The 13,915-nt window shown below is 45.2% G+C and overlaps 1 protein-coding gene across 4 annotated transcripts in view; it reads left to right on the forward strand.

Moving 5' to 3' along the window:
- Nucleotides 1–13,915, forward strand: part of GBF1 (golgi brefeldin A resistant guanine nucleotide exchange factor 1) — a 186,810-nt gene that overhangs the window by 112,346 nt on the left and 60,549 nt on the right. For all 4 annotated transcript variants that reach the window (XM_019502493.1, XM_019502494.1, XM_019502495.1 and 1 more), the window contains exons 5-8: nucleotides 4,952–5,070; nucleotides 5,975–6,083; nucleotides 6,456–6,516; nucleotides 8,447–8,501. In XM_019502493.1, the coding sequence (XP_019358038.1) occupies nucleotides 4,952–5,070; nucleotides 5,975–6,083; nucleotides 6,456–6,516; nucleotides 8,447–8,501 (344 nt within the window). The remainder of the gene's footprint in view (nucleotides 1–4,951; nucleotides 5,071–5,974; nucleotides 6,084–6,455; nucleotides 6,517–8,446; nucleotides 8,502–13,915) is intronic.

Consider the following 13,915-nt stretch of genomic DNA (forward strand, 5'->3'; position numbering starts at 1 on the left):
TTTTTTTTTTTAAGGAAAATTTTGTGTGTTCCAAGTCAAATCGGCCAAATCAATTCCAAATCCGTGAACCAGTCAAGAACCGAACATGCCCCTATTACCGGCAAACATCTTCCACCCCCACCTGGGGTTTCAGATGCTTCCAAATCTTTTGGCAGGCATCCTACATGCAGGCTCAAGCCAGAGACTTGGGGTTCAGATGCCCCAAGTTCTGCTTGCCCTCAGCCATGTGGCTGCCTGAGCAAACTAGGGAGGAATCTCCCACAGGGCTAGGTTAGTGCAGTCCATCTGAAAAAAGTAGAGTGCCCATTGTGCTCAGTCCCCCTCAGCAGCAACTCTTTTTCAAGTCATAGTGAGCCCCTACATCGAATACATTTTGACATCCTCTTCACTCCCACAGCTGAATATTTCCATTGATTCCTGTTTTTTCGTGAGACTTATATGTCTGGCAAATGTCATCAAACTTCTTTGTAACTGAGAGACTCTGTGGCCTCCTCTTTCAACCTGTCACGTGATTAATGTGGCTCAGCCCTTTATGGGGTGGAGATGGGCCAGGCAGCCTCATTTGCATATGCATTTTTGGAGTGTCCCCCCAAAACACAAGTGGGGGCTAATTAGCATATGGATCCTTTGTGGAGGGGATCTGGAGTACAAACGCATACTGAACAGTGTTGGGCTGTGGGGCCACCATGGCTTGAAAGCAGTGTTGTTGACTGCTGGGGCCCAGCTCAATGAACTATATCAGGGGTACTCAACCTCCAGCCTGCGGGCCAAATGCGGCCTGAAGAGCCATACGTATCCAGCCCATGGGACTTCCCATGGATTGGAAGATTTGTTGGCAGGGGAGGGTGGCTAACAAATTCCCAGACCCGGAGCCCCATGCAGCAGTTTAGGGTTGGGTCACGCTTCTTCCCCCACCCCCATGGCTGGGAGGCTGGGCCACACCCTTCCTCCCAGGGCTGGATGGGACTGGGCCATACCACCTTTCCCTCAGGGGGCTGGGTTGGGGCCACTCCAGGCCCCTTCTCCCACTTGAGGCTGGGCCACGGCCCCTCCCTTCCCCTGCAGGGCCAGGTTGGAGCTGGAATGCCCCTTGATTGCCTCTGCGCAGCTGGATGGGGCTGTGCTGTGACTGCCTCATGCTGGGTTGGGATCATCAGCCTGATCTGACTTGGGGATGGCTTGGGCACTGCCTATCTGATCCATCAGCCAAAAAGGTAGAGCCACTGAACTGTAAGATAAGTCATGGACCTTTTGGCTCTGAACTAATATCATGCATAGTTTGTACTATGCATAAGTAGGCACGAAACTGCTGCTCAAAAGTGTGTTTATGGAATACCTGTGCTAAAACTTATAGCAGTTTGCAGCAAGTTAAAATGCATCAATTCTGAATGAAGTTACCCATAGTAATTTGCATATATGCAAGTTACCATGGGTATGTTTATTGTGGAATCAGCGTTTTTTTAGTCCCTGGCATTGCAAACTACCAAGGAGGGATGGGGGTGGGGAGCAGGTAACTGCTGTGGTTTTGACTCTGACCCTGAGTCTGAGTCACAGCCAGAGTCAGATCCAGACCTACAACAGTCTCCTGTACTCTTCTGCTTGTCCCCTGCAGCTTCTGGTCTCCACTCTGGTCCCCCCACTCTCCCGTTATGGTCTTTTACAGTTCACTCCTTTCCATGTTGTGCTCAGGGAGGGAATAGAGCCTGAGGAGAATCCGACAGTAAGAGGGGGAGAAGGAGGGCTGCAGGAGCAAGGGGGCCACCTGACTCCTTCTCCCCAAACTATTTTTCTTGCTGTAGCAGTAGAAGAGGGATGAATACAAGACAGCCCTCCAGTAATTAGATTCTACACCTGGAAATTTATAACCTGTTTATACATTTTTATATATAGACTTTAATGGGGTCATCTTATATTCACAGTCCTCTTACATTCAATTAAATATGGTACCTGGTAATTAGCCAGGTCCTGGGGTACATGCTCACTGCATGCTGGACTTTTCTTCCTATACAGAAGACGCACATTAGGGCTTTTTTCCCCTGATCTTAGCTCTACTCTACCTGCAGGCTTTTCATGTTTTCTGAATAAAAGCCACCCAAATTATGTTCCTATTTTCACATTCTTTCACCAGTGCAGGAGATGAGTCAAAAGAGCAATTGTATTGTGGATTTTCTGCTAGATTTTGCAGTTTGCTTTTGCTTTTAAACCATGCCTTTTTGTAGCTGGGTTTTGGGGTTTTTTTGCTTTTCTTTAAGCAGGAGAGCTGGATTACTGGCAATGCCTGAGCTTGTTCTTCCTTCTTCTATCCCTGCCTCCTTGTTCTGATTTATTTCATTTCCCTTAATTCTTGCTTAGAGGTACCAACTACAAAGAAGTATCCTCAGAAGATGAAGAGCCTAAATTCTCTGCGTCCCTTTCCTTGGCTTTCCTTCCTGCTGTGCCAAGGAAGCCCCTGTAATGACTTTTTTGCTGTTTGATGTTAAGTTTCCAAGTCTCTATCAGTTGGAGGTGACTGTTTTCAGAGCTACTGCTCATTTCAGTTTCCCTTCTATCAAAAAGAGCAGACATTAATGGCTTTATTCCCCGGTGTACTTCCCAGCCTCTTGAATTCTGATCTAAATGGAAAAAGGAGCCATTATATTCTTTAATCTCCTTGGTTTTCTACTATGAAAGGGCATGTTGCTTTATTTTAAAATATTGAACTTAAGGCCTGGTAAATTGTGATGACAAGTTTTGAGGTGCATCGCTAAAGCTGTGATAGGGAGTAAAGATTAAAGTAGCTGACGGTGCTGTGTATTAGGACTGAAGTACATTATCTGTGATGTGGGTAGAATCCAGACCTAAAGTAACAGGTGACCTATGGGGTGCAAAGGAAGAACACTGCTAGAGCTATGTAGGCAAGAATAATTGCATCCTTTTGGCAAAATATCTGTTTCTGGGCAGTGCTAATAGTCTTTATTTTTCACAGAGGCAACTTGTTCCCAACTTATTTTTTAAAGTATTCTTAGTCCAGAGCAGGTTGAGACTGCTGCTGGTGGTTGTTAAACTGAGAAGTAACTCAGTTATTATGATTATTGAATTTAAATGAAGGTCTTGTCTATAGCAGACATTTTCCTCCCATCCTTGATATAACCAAATCTGTTTTCTGTATTGTCATGCTGATGTAGATGAGGTACTGGCTGCTACTGGCACTTTAACCATTTGGTCACCTAGCCTAGTTCAAAACAGACACCTAGGGCACCTATACACATGCCCAGTGCCTGCTAATTAGCACACGGCAGAGCAGACTGGATTAATTGAGTCTGCTGGAGCATGCTAATTAGCACGCAGCCTGTGCAGTTTTGTGTATTCCATGTCTGCCCCACCCCCCCTCCAAGCGCATGTAAAGATGCCCCTGGAGTGGCTGCCACATTGTCTGCTAGTTCTCCAGTGATGGAGATGAGTAGGTAGCGGCAATAACAGGGAAATGGAGGGGCAAAGTAGCTAGTGTAGACATAGTCCAGATGTTGGATTAGAAGCCATTATAATCCTAAGAAATGAAATTCCTGTTTTTAGGTCAGGCTTCCTTCAACACTGAGCTTTTCTGGTGCTGCTCTACGTGACTAATTGTCAGTTAGAAATAACCAATCAAAACTCCCTAGATAGATTCTCACAATTTCTCACTAACATGCAGGAGTTGCCAAATATGTAGAAGGTAGACTTCAGAGGTGGGTCAGTTCTGCCCAAGATAAGGCTGCACTCATGTTGGGGGAGGTTGTGGTGTGCGGTGGGAGGGAGAGACTTTTGCAGCCCTTAGTGCCGAAGTGAGTGACAGGCCATTTATGTACCGTGGTGCCATTTCTTCCCTCTGTAGCTCTGTGGGCAACTGGCCGTACAAATCTGCCCAACATGATGGGGTTGCTTTCTGTGTTGGTGCCTCATTGCACAATGAGGGCAATTTCCTTCAGTACCTCAGCCTTAGCCTTTAAGGTGTGAACACAACTGGAGTTCAAGAAGGATTCTGTAAAAGCTTTTTTGCAAAGAATGAGGCCTCTTCACTGGGTTTCCCTGTCACTTGGTGTTTTACTGGAGTTCAAGGGGCCCCACCCATCCTCAATTAATGAGGTATTAACCAGTGTTTAGTTTATCTCCTTTCTTTTCTAATGACTGTTTAGTTAAGAAGGTAACAAGATTCTTGCTTGATGCAGCATTGTTTAAGTGAGAATGAAATCAAAGCCAAAGGCAGCTTTTCCAAAGCCACTGTAATGTGCCACCAGATATGGTTACTGGCAACAATCCTGCCTTTAACTCTCAGCTGCATCCGTGTTTGTAGCTACAAAAGATTGAAATGGAGAGAGAAGCCTTGATGAATGATTGAAGAGGAAGGCCTGAAGCTCTGCTGTCTAAATCATGGTCCTGTCTGTCCACCTTTTTCCCCTGGGAATTCTTGCTAGTCCCTTTTCTTCCCTCTCCCCTGCTCTTTGGGAGGGAACGCAGGCAAAGGGCAACTTCCTGTCCTGTCTAGGAGAATCCCAGGCTGGGGTTCTCTCCCTGTACTGTGAGTTTAGGTTTCTGGGTTAGAAACTTCTCTCCTGACTGAGAAGGAGATTCATTTGCAATTGGCAACTGATTATGGCTCCACCACCAAGGGGAAAAAACAGTAATCTTATAATTTACCAACAAAAATGACCAAATGGGGGGACAGTAACCAACTTAATTACTTACTCCTTTCTCTTTCTCTTTCCCTTTGCAAGAAGCCGATATTCAAAAAGAGACAAACCTAAGCTAGTTTTCTAACACAGCATGCCTATCTGAAAACTCCTAGCAATGAATAAAATACTGATTGGTGTTCATAGCAAGAGTCAAACAAAGACTGCAGGTGTAGGCAAACCAGCTCTGGGCCAGTGTCTCTTGGCAGAGGCTATGTGATGCAGAAGGCTTTTCCCTGTCACTGCAAATGCATTTTGTTCCGCAGATCCCAGCCATGAGGGCACAGCTGAGGGAATGGAGAACATGGCGGATGCTGTCACGCATGCCCGATTTGTGGGCACTGATCCTGCGAGTGATGAGGTTGTCTTGATGAAAATCCTGCAGGTAAGTGGAGAGTAAGTGGTAATTACCATAATGAGTGCTGCCTGGTGTGGGGGGTATCTTGTTACATGGAGTGGAGGGGAGAGAGAACAGTGTTTTGACTCTGCAGGAGCTTAGTGACAGACTTTATTTTTAAACAGATGGCTCATGTACCTGTGGTAAAAGCTTTTCCAAATGAAAATAATTGAAAGCTTAAATGAATTGATTTTAAATTGGGTTCTTGATTCACTGTGGCCTTGATAATTCCAGCTTGTGCACAGTCTTAGCTAATGAGAGAGAAGCCAAGCATATTGCTTGCACAAGGTTGTTTTGAAGGAAGAGATTTCTTCATAGAGGCAAATACATAGTTTTATTCTCTTTGATCTACTTTTTGGCAGAGGGTTCTAAGAAAACCCAAGCACTGGGTAATATTCAAAGGTTAGGTGGGATGGGAGGAAGAAATCGCCTCCCTTTTTGTTTTCTCTTCAACCTGCCTGCCCTTAAGCACAACTCTCAGTTATTGGGAAAGCCTGAAGCAGTGCCTGGGTTCCAGGAAGGCCTTCCATGAAAGCCCTGACCCTTTTTCAGGTGGATGGCATAGGTGCTATGTGGCCTTTTGGATCAGATCAAGTGTCTTGGTGGGGGCATTCGAACCCCAAGACCTCCAGGCTTGGGCCTGCACATAGGATGCCTGCCAATAGATTTGAGAGTATCTGAATTTTCAGGGTGAGAGCCTGGAATGGAGGATGCTTGCTAGTTGTAGCTCCATACACGGCGTTTAGTTTTGCCTGCTCAATTGATAATGTTTTTTTGGAACAATTGAGTTCTGCTCAATTGATATGATTTGGCTGATTTGACCTGGAACACGGGATATATTAATAAAAAAAAAAAATGGTGACATGTTACAGTTAAGTATTTCTCTTTGTAGGTTTTGAGGACCCTGTTGCTCACTCCAGTAGGAGCCCACCTCACTAATGAATCGGTGTGTGAGATCATGCAGTCCTGTTTCCGTATATGTTTTGAAATGAGGCTCAGTGGTAAGTTTGTTCTCCCTGTTTCTGTGATGGTTGTTCCTAATAGACAGTCTGGACTTTCCAGGCCTCTTTTTCTGTGCCCATTGTGGGAGATCCAGCTGAGGGAAGGTGCTGACCTTGCATTATGCACTTCAGTGCTTCGTTGGAACTTTGCCTGATATTCACTGCACAACTTTTTGCTCAGTGGCTCCCCGGCTCTGTGGTGCCACCTTCTGAGTATGTGTCCATTTTGCAGCCAGGCAGAGTTGGAGCTGGTTTTAATAAATTTGCTGTAATCTCTGTAAACAAGGCTCGGAGGGGAGTCTGCTTGGAGAAGCCTCTTGATAATATCAGACTGAGTAATGACACCTGTGTTATTTGTTTTTGTCTTCACAGAGTTATTGAGAAAATCTGCAGAGCACACTCTGGTCGACATGGTGCAGCTGCTCTTCACAAGGTAAACCTGCTTGTGTTTGCCTCAGCATTGCTGAGATGGCCCTCCAAGGACAGGAAGATTCCACAATTCCACTTAGGGGCCTACTGAAAATCTGTCTGATATGACTATGATTTAAGGGTGGTGGAGAAGGGAGCATTTGGCCCTTCTCTCTTGGGCTGTCTCACCAAAGCTGTGAGACAGAGGGGCAGGCTGGGTTGTATGGTTTTAGGTGGCCTTTGGGGCAATTTCATAGCCAGGCAGTGAGGAGATTTAAAGGAGGGAATAGTTCTTTGACAGGACAGAGAAGCAAGATTCCCTTCAAAGAACAGGATGAATCCATTTAATTTCTTCAAAAAAATTAATGTCCTTGAAAAAGGAAATAAATACCATCTAAAATAGTCACGTGCTTAATTTCAGTAGAGGGTTCATTTAGAAGGGAATGTAAACTGTCATTGGGCCATTGGGATCATTTTGTAATTTGGATAAATATTATGCCCTATCTAGCATCTTCTGAAGTGGGAAATTAGGGCTCTGTCTCCTGAAAATCAGTACTGAATTAATTAATCCAAGAATTTCTGAAATGTCCTTTCTGACTAGTGAAATAACACGGTTATTTCATGGTTAGGGCGGCTAGGAGCTGGAACCAACTTCCAAGGGAAGTGGTGCTGGCCCCTACCCTGGGGGTCTTTAAGAAGAGGCTGGATGCCTACCTGGCTGGACTCGTTTGAGTCCCATTTCTCTTTTTGGGGTTTTTTGTTGTTCTCCCGCCCTGGCGGGGGGTCGGGCTAGAAGATCTACTAGGTCCCTTCCGACCCTTAATCTATGAATCTATGAACAAAGGCTGGTAGAGAGATTCTGAGGAGGAAGGACTGTTGTAAATCCACAACAGTCAGACTTACTGACTAGAGATTACAGTACCTCTGATTTCTTTTGACACTCTGTTCCTACGTGCACATCCTTCCACCTCTACATTTGCAGCCCTGGTGGCCTCTTTAGGATTCTCTCCCCAACTGTAGTCTCCAGCAGGTAGAGAACTGTATCCTTTTAGGCAAGGAGCAAGTGATACCCTATGGTGAGTGTATCTGTGTGGGTGGGTCACAAATTTCATTGTGCCTCTTCTTCCCCTCCCTGCACCTCCTCACTTTTTTCAGTTTGCCTTGGAAACGCTGCTTTTTGTTTTGAAAGAAAGCAGATGAACATATATGTGCCTATGGAGACTAATGATGCAGGAGTAGTGCAAAGATGGCTTCCGGGGTACTGGTGTTATTCTTCATCTGCCTTTCCTTTTGAGTACTGTCGTCTTGCTTTGCAGAAAGAGAAGGAGACAAAGTTGTGGCACAGACTTGCACCTCCCCAAGAAGCTGAAGGCAGGAGTATAACAGCGAAAGAGGAATAAAGTTGTAAATTCCAGAGATCATTTGGAAGTTCAGTTTAAAGCTGTCTGTCTGCTTTACCTTAAATACAGGGTTGCTTAATGAAAGGCATGTAGGCTGATGGCTGAAACTGGGAGACTCATGACAGTGTAGTTCTGTAGTTCTGGACAGTAGCAACATAGCTTCCAGATGGCCCAATGGGAAAACCTTACAGGAGGAGCCACCATAACTGACTTACAGTTTGTGAGAGAAAAGACTGCTAGCACTAAACTGCATCTCAATGCTGGGAATCTTGGTGTTGGTTAAAACCTCTTCAGAACAGGTCTAATTGGCTGCTGGAGGCAAAGGGCCATTTAGACTGTTGAACTCCATGTCACTGAACTCCTGTGAATAGCAACAGACTCATCCTCTTTTCTTGAAAAGAAGGGAATTGGGGGAGGGCCAGTTCATAGAGGAGGTCTGGGTTCTTAGGGGTCCTTCATCCTTGGTGTTTGCTGCCAGACCAGAAGTAATTCTCTCCTTTTCCCCACCAATCCTGAGGAAGTTTTATTCATTCCTGCATGTTCTTTGTTTTTCAGATTGCCTCAGTTTAAGGAAGAGCCTAAAAGCTACATGGGGACTAACATGAAGAAGGTATGGTGTCCACTGTTCTGCTTCCTTTTGTTCCCCTTGCTTGCTTACATCTCTGTTCTTTGCTTTCACATTCTGTGGCTACATTTATTCCTGGAAGTCCCTAGATCAGTGAAGGAGCACACTTAAGAGAACTCAATTTGTCATTGTTTATTGAACTAAAAGGAATTATGCTGGCATATTCAGCTAGGAGTTTTGTCTGTTGCACTGTTGCCTAAAAAGTCTGACTGGAACAGCAATCACCTTCTTCTCACCTAAAAAGCTTCTGCAGGCTCTGGGAATTTGATGGTGATGCTTTCAAAACCCACACCCTCTTTTTAACATCTCTTCAGCTGCTTTTTCATCCTTTCTTGCACTACGTAAGCCAGTATTGCTTTCCCAGTGCATATCATTCCTGCTCTTCTGGCCTAGAAAGGAAGCCTTTCTATGAGATAGGTGTGACAGTGTGTAACCACCATTCAAATTTGTCATTGTGGACACGCTTTTGGTGGCTTTCAGGGAAGAGAACTTTTATGATAAAAGTCAGAATACAGAGGTGGACTTCTGTCCTGGATGTTAGTAACCAAACCATGAGAATGTTCTTTTTCTCCCTCTGTTCCTCATGCTTGTAGAATTGAAGGAGGCCATAGGGCCTTTGTGTGTTCCTTGGCATCATGTTGCACAAGCAGCTGCTTTTCCAATGAATTTTCAGCATGTGGATTCCATAAACATACCATATTTACTTACATATCATACACATCTTTTCCTTAAAATCAGCCCCCTAGTATTGGGGTGAGTATCTTAAGTAGGGAAGCTGATTTGCTGCACAGAAAAGAAACCCCTCATTTTGTTTCATGCTTACGGCAAGAGTGGCATTTCTATTCAGGCAGCTGAGGGAGTAAGTTGACTTAATGTCTCTGTTCTTTATGCTGCAAGTGTTAATGATCATGTCTCCTTTTAGGTGGTCTTAATGTTCCACTAATCAAGATCACCTTTCTTCTGGCATTTTTACTGTCTTTAAACTACTCCTGGTTTCTCTTCCCTTATTTCACAGCCTTGCAGGCTGTTTTAAGCTGTTTTCAAAATCATAAATCCACCCGTGGAAATCAGTCTTGAGCAGCAGTTAGGGTTTTAGTTTTTGATTAACTAGGAGAGGGAGGGTGAGTGAACTGAAGTGTAACTCTGTCCTTGCTCTGTCTAACTATAACTCTAGGAAAAAAATCTTTTTTTCTTCATTCTGCCTTTCCCAAAACCAGGTGAAGATCTTGGGGACATGTGAGAAAATACAGTACTCTTGTAGGTTTAAGAATGTCGTGTGGTGAGGGCACAACTTGAACTCTAGGTTGGGGGCTAAAGGATACTATCAAAGATAGGGGGTCCTAACGATGAGAGGCATAGAATGGGGCAGGAAAGAGATGCACCCCATGTTAGGATGCTAGACTTGTAGATTTCATGCACCTTTTCATGATGTAAGGAGAATTGCAAAGATTCTCTCTCACTTGCGCTCACATGCACTTGTGCTCACTCATACATACTTGCACACTTGCTCACTCACACTTTTGTGGATATGCTCTCACATGTGCATGTATACACGTGTGTGCGCACACACTCTCATGCGCTCTCTCTCTCTCCCTTGATCTCTCGTTCTCAGTACTGATCTTTACAGACCAGTTTCCTGAGAGAGCTGTTGCCACTGAGTTTGTTATAGGGGTCTGAACCAGCTGGGGTTCTGTTTTTTCCACTGTACTCCATGATGATGCTGTTCTTGCATGCTGCCTCCACTGATGGAGAGAAAACCAAGATATTAGCTTAGCGTAGGATGGGCAGTGAAAAGAGGGAAGGCTAGAGGTATGTCTGTGGCATAATGTAAGTGCCAGAACTCCTGAAGCTCCCATAAAGAAACTGAAGCTTTCTGTAAAAAAGCTTCCCCAGAGCTTTCCAGTGATCAGGCGATAGCTGCACCCAGCTCATTAAGGCAATGCTGCTTGTCCAGTGTCTGACACATACAGCCACTCTGTCCTGTTTGTTCACTGTGCATGCCTTTATTTTCCCCCATGGCCTTGCACTCTGCCAAGTTATTCTTTCTCTTTGGGTTTATTTTGTTTTGTTGAAACCATGCATTTGCCTGTCTTTCACAGATCTCTCCATGTCTCCTCAGCAAACTGGAACTAAGTAGTGGGGAACAGCCCAAAGCCCTCAACCAGTTAGAGAGGGTACTGCTCTTTAAGAACCTGAAGGTCTCTCTCTCCCTTCCTCCCTCACTCCCTCCTTCCTTCCCTTCTTCAAACACTTGGGAGACAGTTATGTTGTATATAGCAAATCTCCCATTCTCCCATTTCTGACACAGCATGGCTTTTGGGGAGAATGCATGCAGCAATTGCTTTGCAGTGTTGTGGGTCTGCCTAGGACAGAATTGGTTGGCGGGTGGGGAGGGTCTTGTTGTCACTGAACAGGATTAAATGACTTGGCAAGTGGGATTCAGGACACTGTCACTGAGTTATCTGAAGGAAAGAAATGGGAGGATGTGGGCAAGAGATAAATCCTCTCAATTGCCAGTGTTGGCAACAGGTTCCTTCTGTTTACCAGTCTGGGTAAGCTCCCTGAAGTCAAGTCTTTCATGTAGTAGCAGCCATTACCATTCTCTGGAATGCTGAGTTAATCTATTTGCCAGATATTTGGAGGGCATGATTAGCCATTGTCTGTCTTTGGCCTTATCTCCATTGATGCAAGAGTGGGGTTTGGAATCCTATTTAGCATGACACCTGCTAACCTGATATTTGGATGTGTGTAGGGCCAAACTCTATTATAAAAAATAGTGCTTATACTCTTCTTTTGAAGAGTGTTTTTTATAAGTAGTTCCAGTTTGCAGTTTTGCTCTTATCCATACAGGTCCCGCATGTCATTAGAAATAGTATTAGCTGGAGTCCCTTACAGGTTTCCAAACTGAGATTATGTAGAATGAGTTTGTCTGCTCTATCTTCTTTCACCCCAGAGAGATGGAAAGGAAAAACATAAGGGTCTTCAGAATTTCCTAGCTTGGGTCTGTGTGACCAGGATGTTTTGGAAAGGCTGTGACTTCAGATCCTTCTGTGTATGAAGGATTTATACCAAGTTGCACAGGAATGGAAACTAGGCAAATTCCTTTTTCTCTTGGCTAAAGGGTATTGTAGTTAAACTTCACTGAAGAAGCAATGGGAACAGTTTTATTTCTGAGTTTTCCAAGGATTGAGGAAGTGGTGAAGTGCTCTTGGGTGCCTGAAAGGTGTAGACAAGGTTGCCTAATTCAGTTTCTGTCAGGCCTTACAAGGGATGGGTAAGTGAGATGACTGACCCAATTGGTGTCTCCAGCGGGGAAGGATTTCTACCATGGGCTGCATTCTCTCTGCATGCTGTTGTGTCTTGAACGCCACTTGGTGTGCTGACCAGTTTCATGCTGCATCTAGAATGAGCTCACCTGCTAGTTTAATTGCATTAGTTACTAATCATTGGGCCCTCCGCTTTTCTCTTGAGGCTTACAATATCTTATGGAAAAACAAACGAGTTCAGGTAAGGTGACATGCTAAATGATGGGATCTCTCAGACCCTTTAAGTAGAATCTTGTAGTATTGTCCTTTCTCCTGCCCTTAACTCTGAGTTGGGATATTACTGGTAAAGGCTCATAGTTCAAAGTGGGGGGAGCAGGAACCTTGTGCTCTCTGACACTGTGTAGCATACACACTTATTCCTTTTATGCAAAGAGAACTCCTTTGAGCACTCATTTCTGGCACTGATGTAGAATGTGGCTGTGAAGGCAAAGCAGGAGGAGGGAGCAAACCTGATTTTCATAAGAGTCCAGATGTAATAAATCCACTTATTTATGGAAGTTCTTCTGTCCTGATGTCAGCTAAGTGTAACCAGAAAGTCTGAAGCCTGACTTCCAATTAGGGAAAAAATGACTGTGTACCCTCTTCTCTTCATTTCGTAAGGAAGGCCTTTCAGAGACCAGATTTTGCTGACTTTTACCATAGAAGTACAGAGCTGGTCTTTTTGAGAGGTAATCATGATTGGAAAAACCTCACAGGAGACTGAAAACTGAAGAAAAAGAGATTTTTAGCTACTGTTTAAAATGAAGAGTTCTTATGCATTTGAAGTGTAATGGGACTTCCACTAAGTGGAAAGAAAATATGAAACATTCAATGTTTCTGGCCTGTTAAGTTGCCTAGTGCTTTTCCCCCAGCGATATGCCTTCTTTCCTTTCTCCCCCAAAGAGAAAAGTTCTCTAGCAAATTCAGAAGATCGGACTAAATATCTTTATTTTTAAAGGGTGAAAAAGAAGCATGTTGAGGGAAAAGTGCAGGCTCACGGGGGGACCTGGTGGCTGCTTATAAGTACATAAGGGATGTATATCAGCATCTGGGAGAATGTCTGTTCACCAGAGCACCCCAAGGAAAAACAAGGACCAATGGTCATAAACTCCTACAAGACCGTTTTAGGCTCGACATGAGAATAAATTTCTTTATGGTCTGAGCCCCCAAGACCTGGAATAGACTCCCTCCAGAAGTGGTGCAGGCACCTACTCTGGACTCATTCAAGAAATGTATGGATGTTTATCTTGCTGGGATCCTTTGACCTTAGCTGACTTCCTGCCCCTGGGGCAAGGGGCTGGACTTGATGATCTTCGAGGTCCGTTTCAACCCTAATGTCTATTTCATGAAATCTGTCAAATTGATAATTTTAGTTGTGCCCTAAACTTTAAAACTAGGGGTGCACTGATACATCAGTCTGATATTGAATCGGCACCAATATAGAGAAAATTGTCTGTATCAGAAATTGACCTGATGCGGCCAATACTTTGGCTGATAAATGGTCCATGCATGCACGCAGCACATAGGCAGCGAGGAGCAACACTGGGCACCTTGGAGAGCTGTGTGCAGCTGGTAAGTCTGTTGTGGTGAAAGGGGAAGGGTGTGGGGGAGGGCAGATCAAGGCCTCCCACAGTGAGGAGAGTGTGGGGCTGGGGTAGGCAGGTGCTGCCCAGCTGGGGGGGGTGGGAGGGGTGAGGCATGAGACAGAGCTGTGGCTCGTTTGGGGGGAGTGGAAAAGGGAGGGGGTGGTTCCTGCCACTGTGCTCAGCTTGTTCGGTGGCTCCTGCCGCTGTTCCCACCACTTGTCCAGGAGGGCATGGGCGGGGTGTGTGCCCTTGGGTCTGTGCAGGGCAGGTGGCTGTGGTGCTGGGAGGGTGGCTATGGGGCAGCTATGGCTATTTTTGGGGTGGCTGCAGCTCTCCTCTGTAGCCCCCTCCCAGCACCACTGACTGCCAGGTGCCACCGTGGTGCCAGTTCCAGCCCACAGCTGCAGCCCGTGCTCCATGCAGATCCGGGGCACATGCCTTTCCCCCTTCTTCCCCTCTGTCCCCCCTGTGCTCTCCCAGGGTACGCACAGGAGCAAGAGCCGTCCCT

This window comes from Gavialis gangeticus, unplaced genomic scaffold (genome assembly GCF_001723915.1).
Source record: "Gavialis gangeticus isolate Ggan-Ray unplaced genomic scaffold, GavGan_comp1, whole genome shotgun sequence".
NCBI lineage: Eukaryota > Metazoa > Chordata > Crocodylia > Gavialidae > Gavialis > Gavialis gangeticus.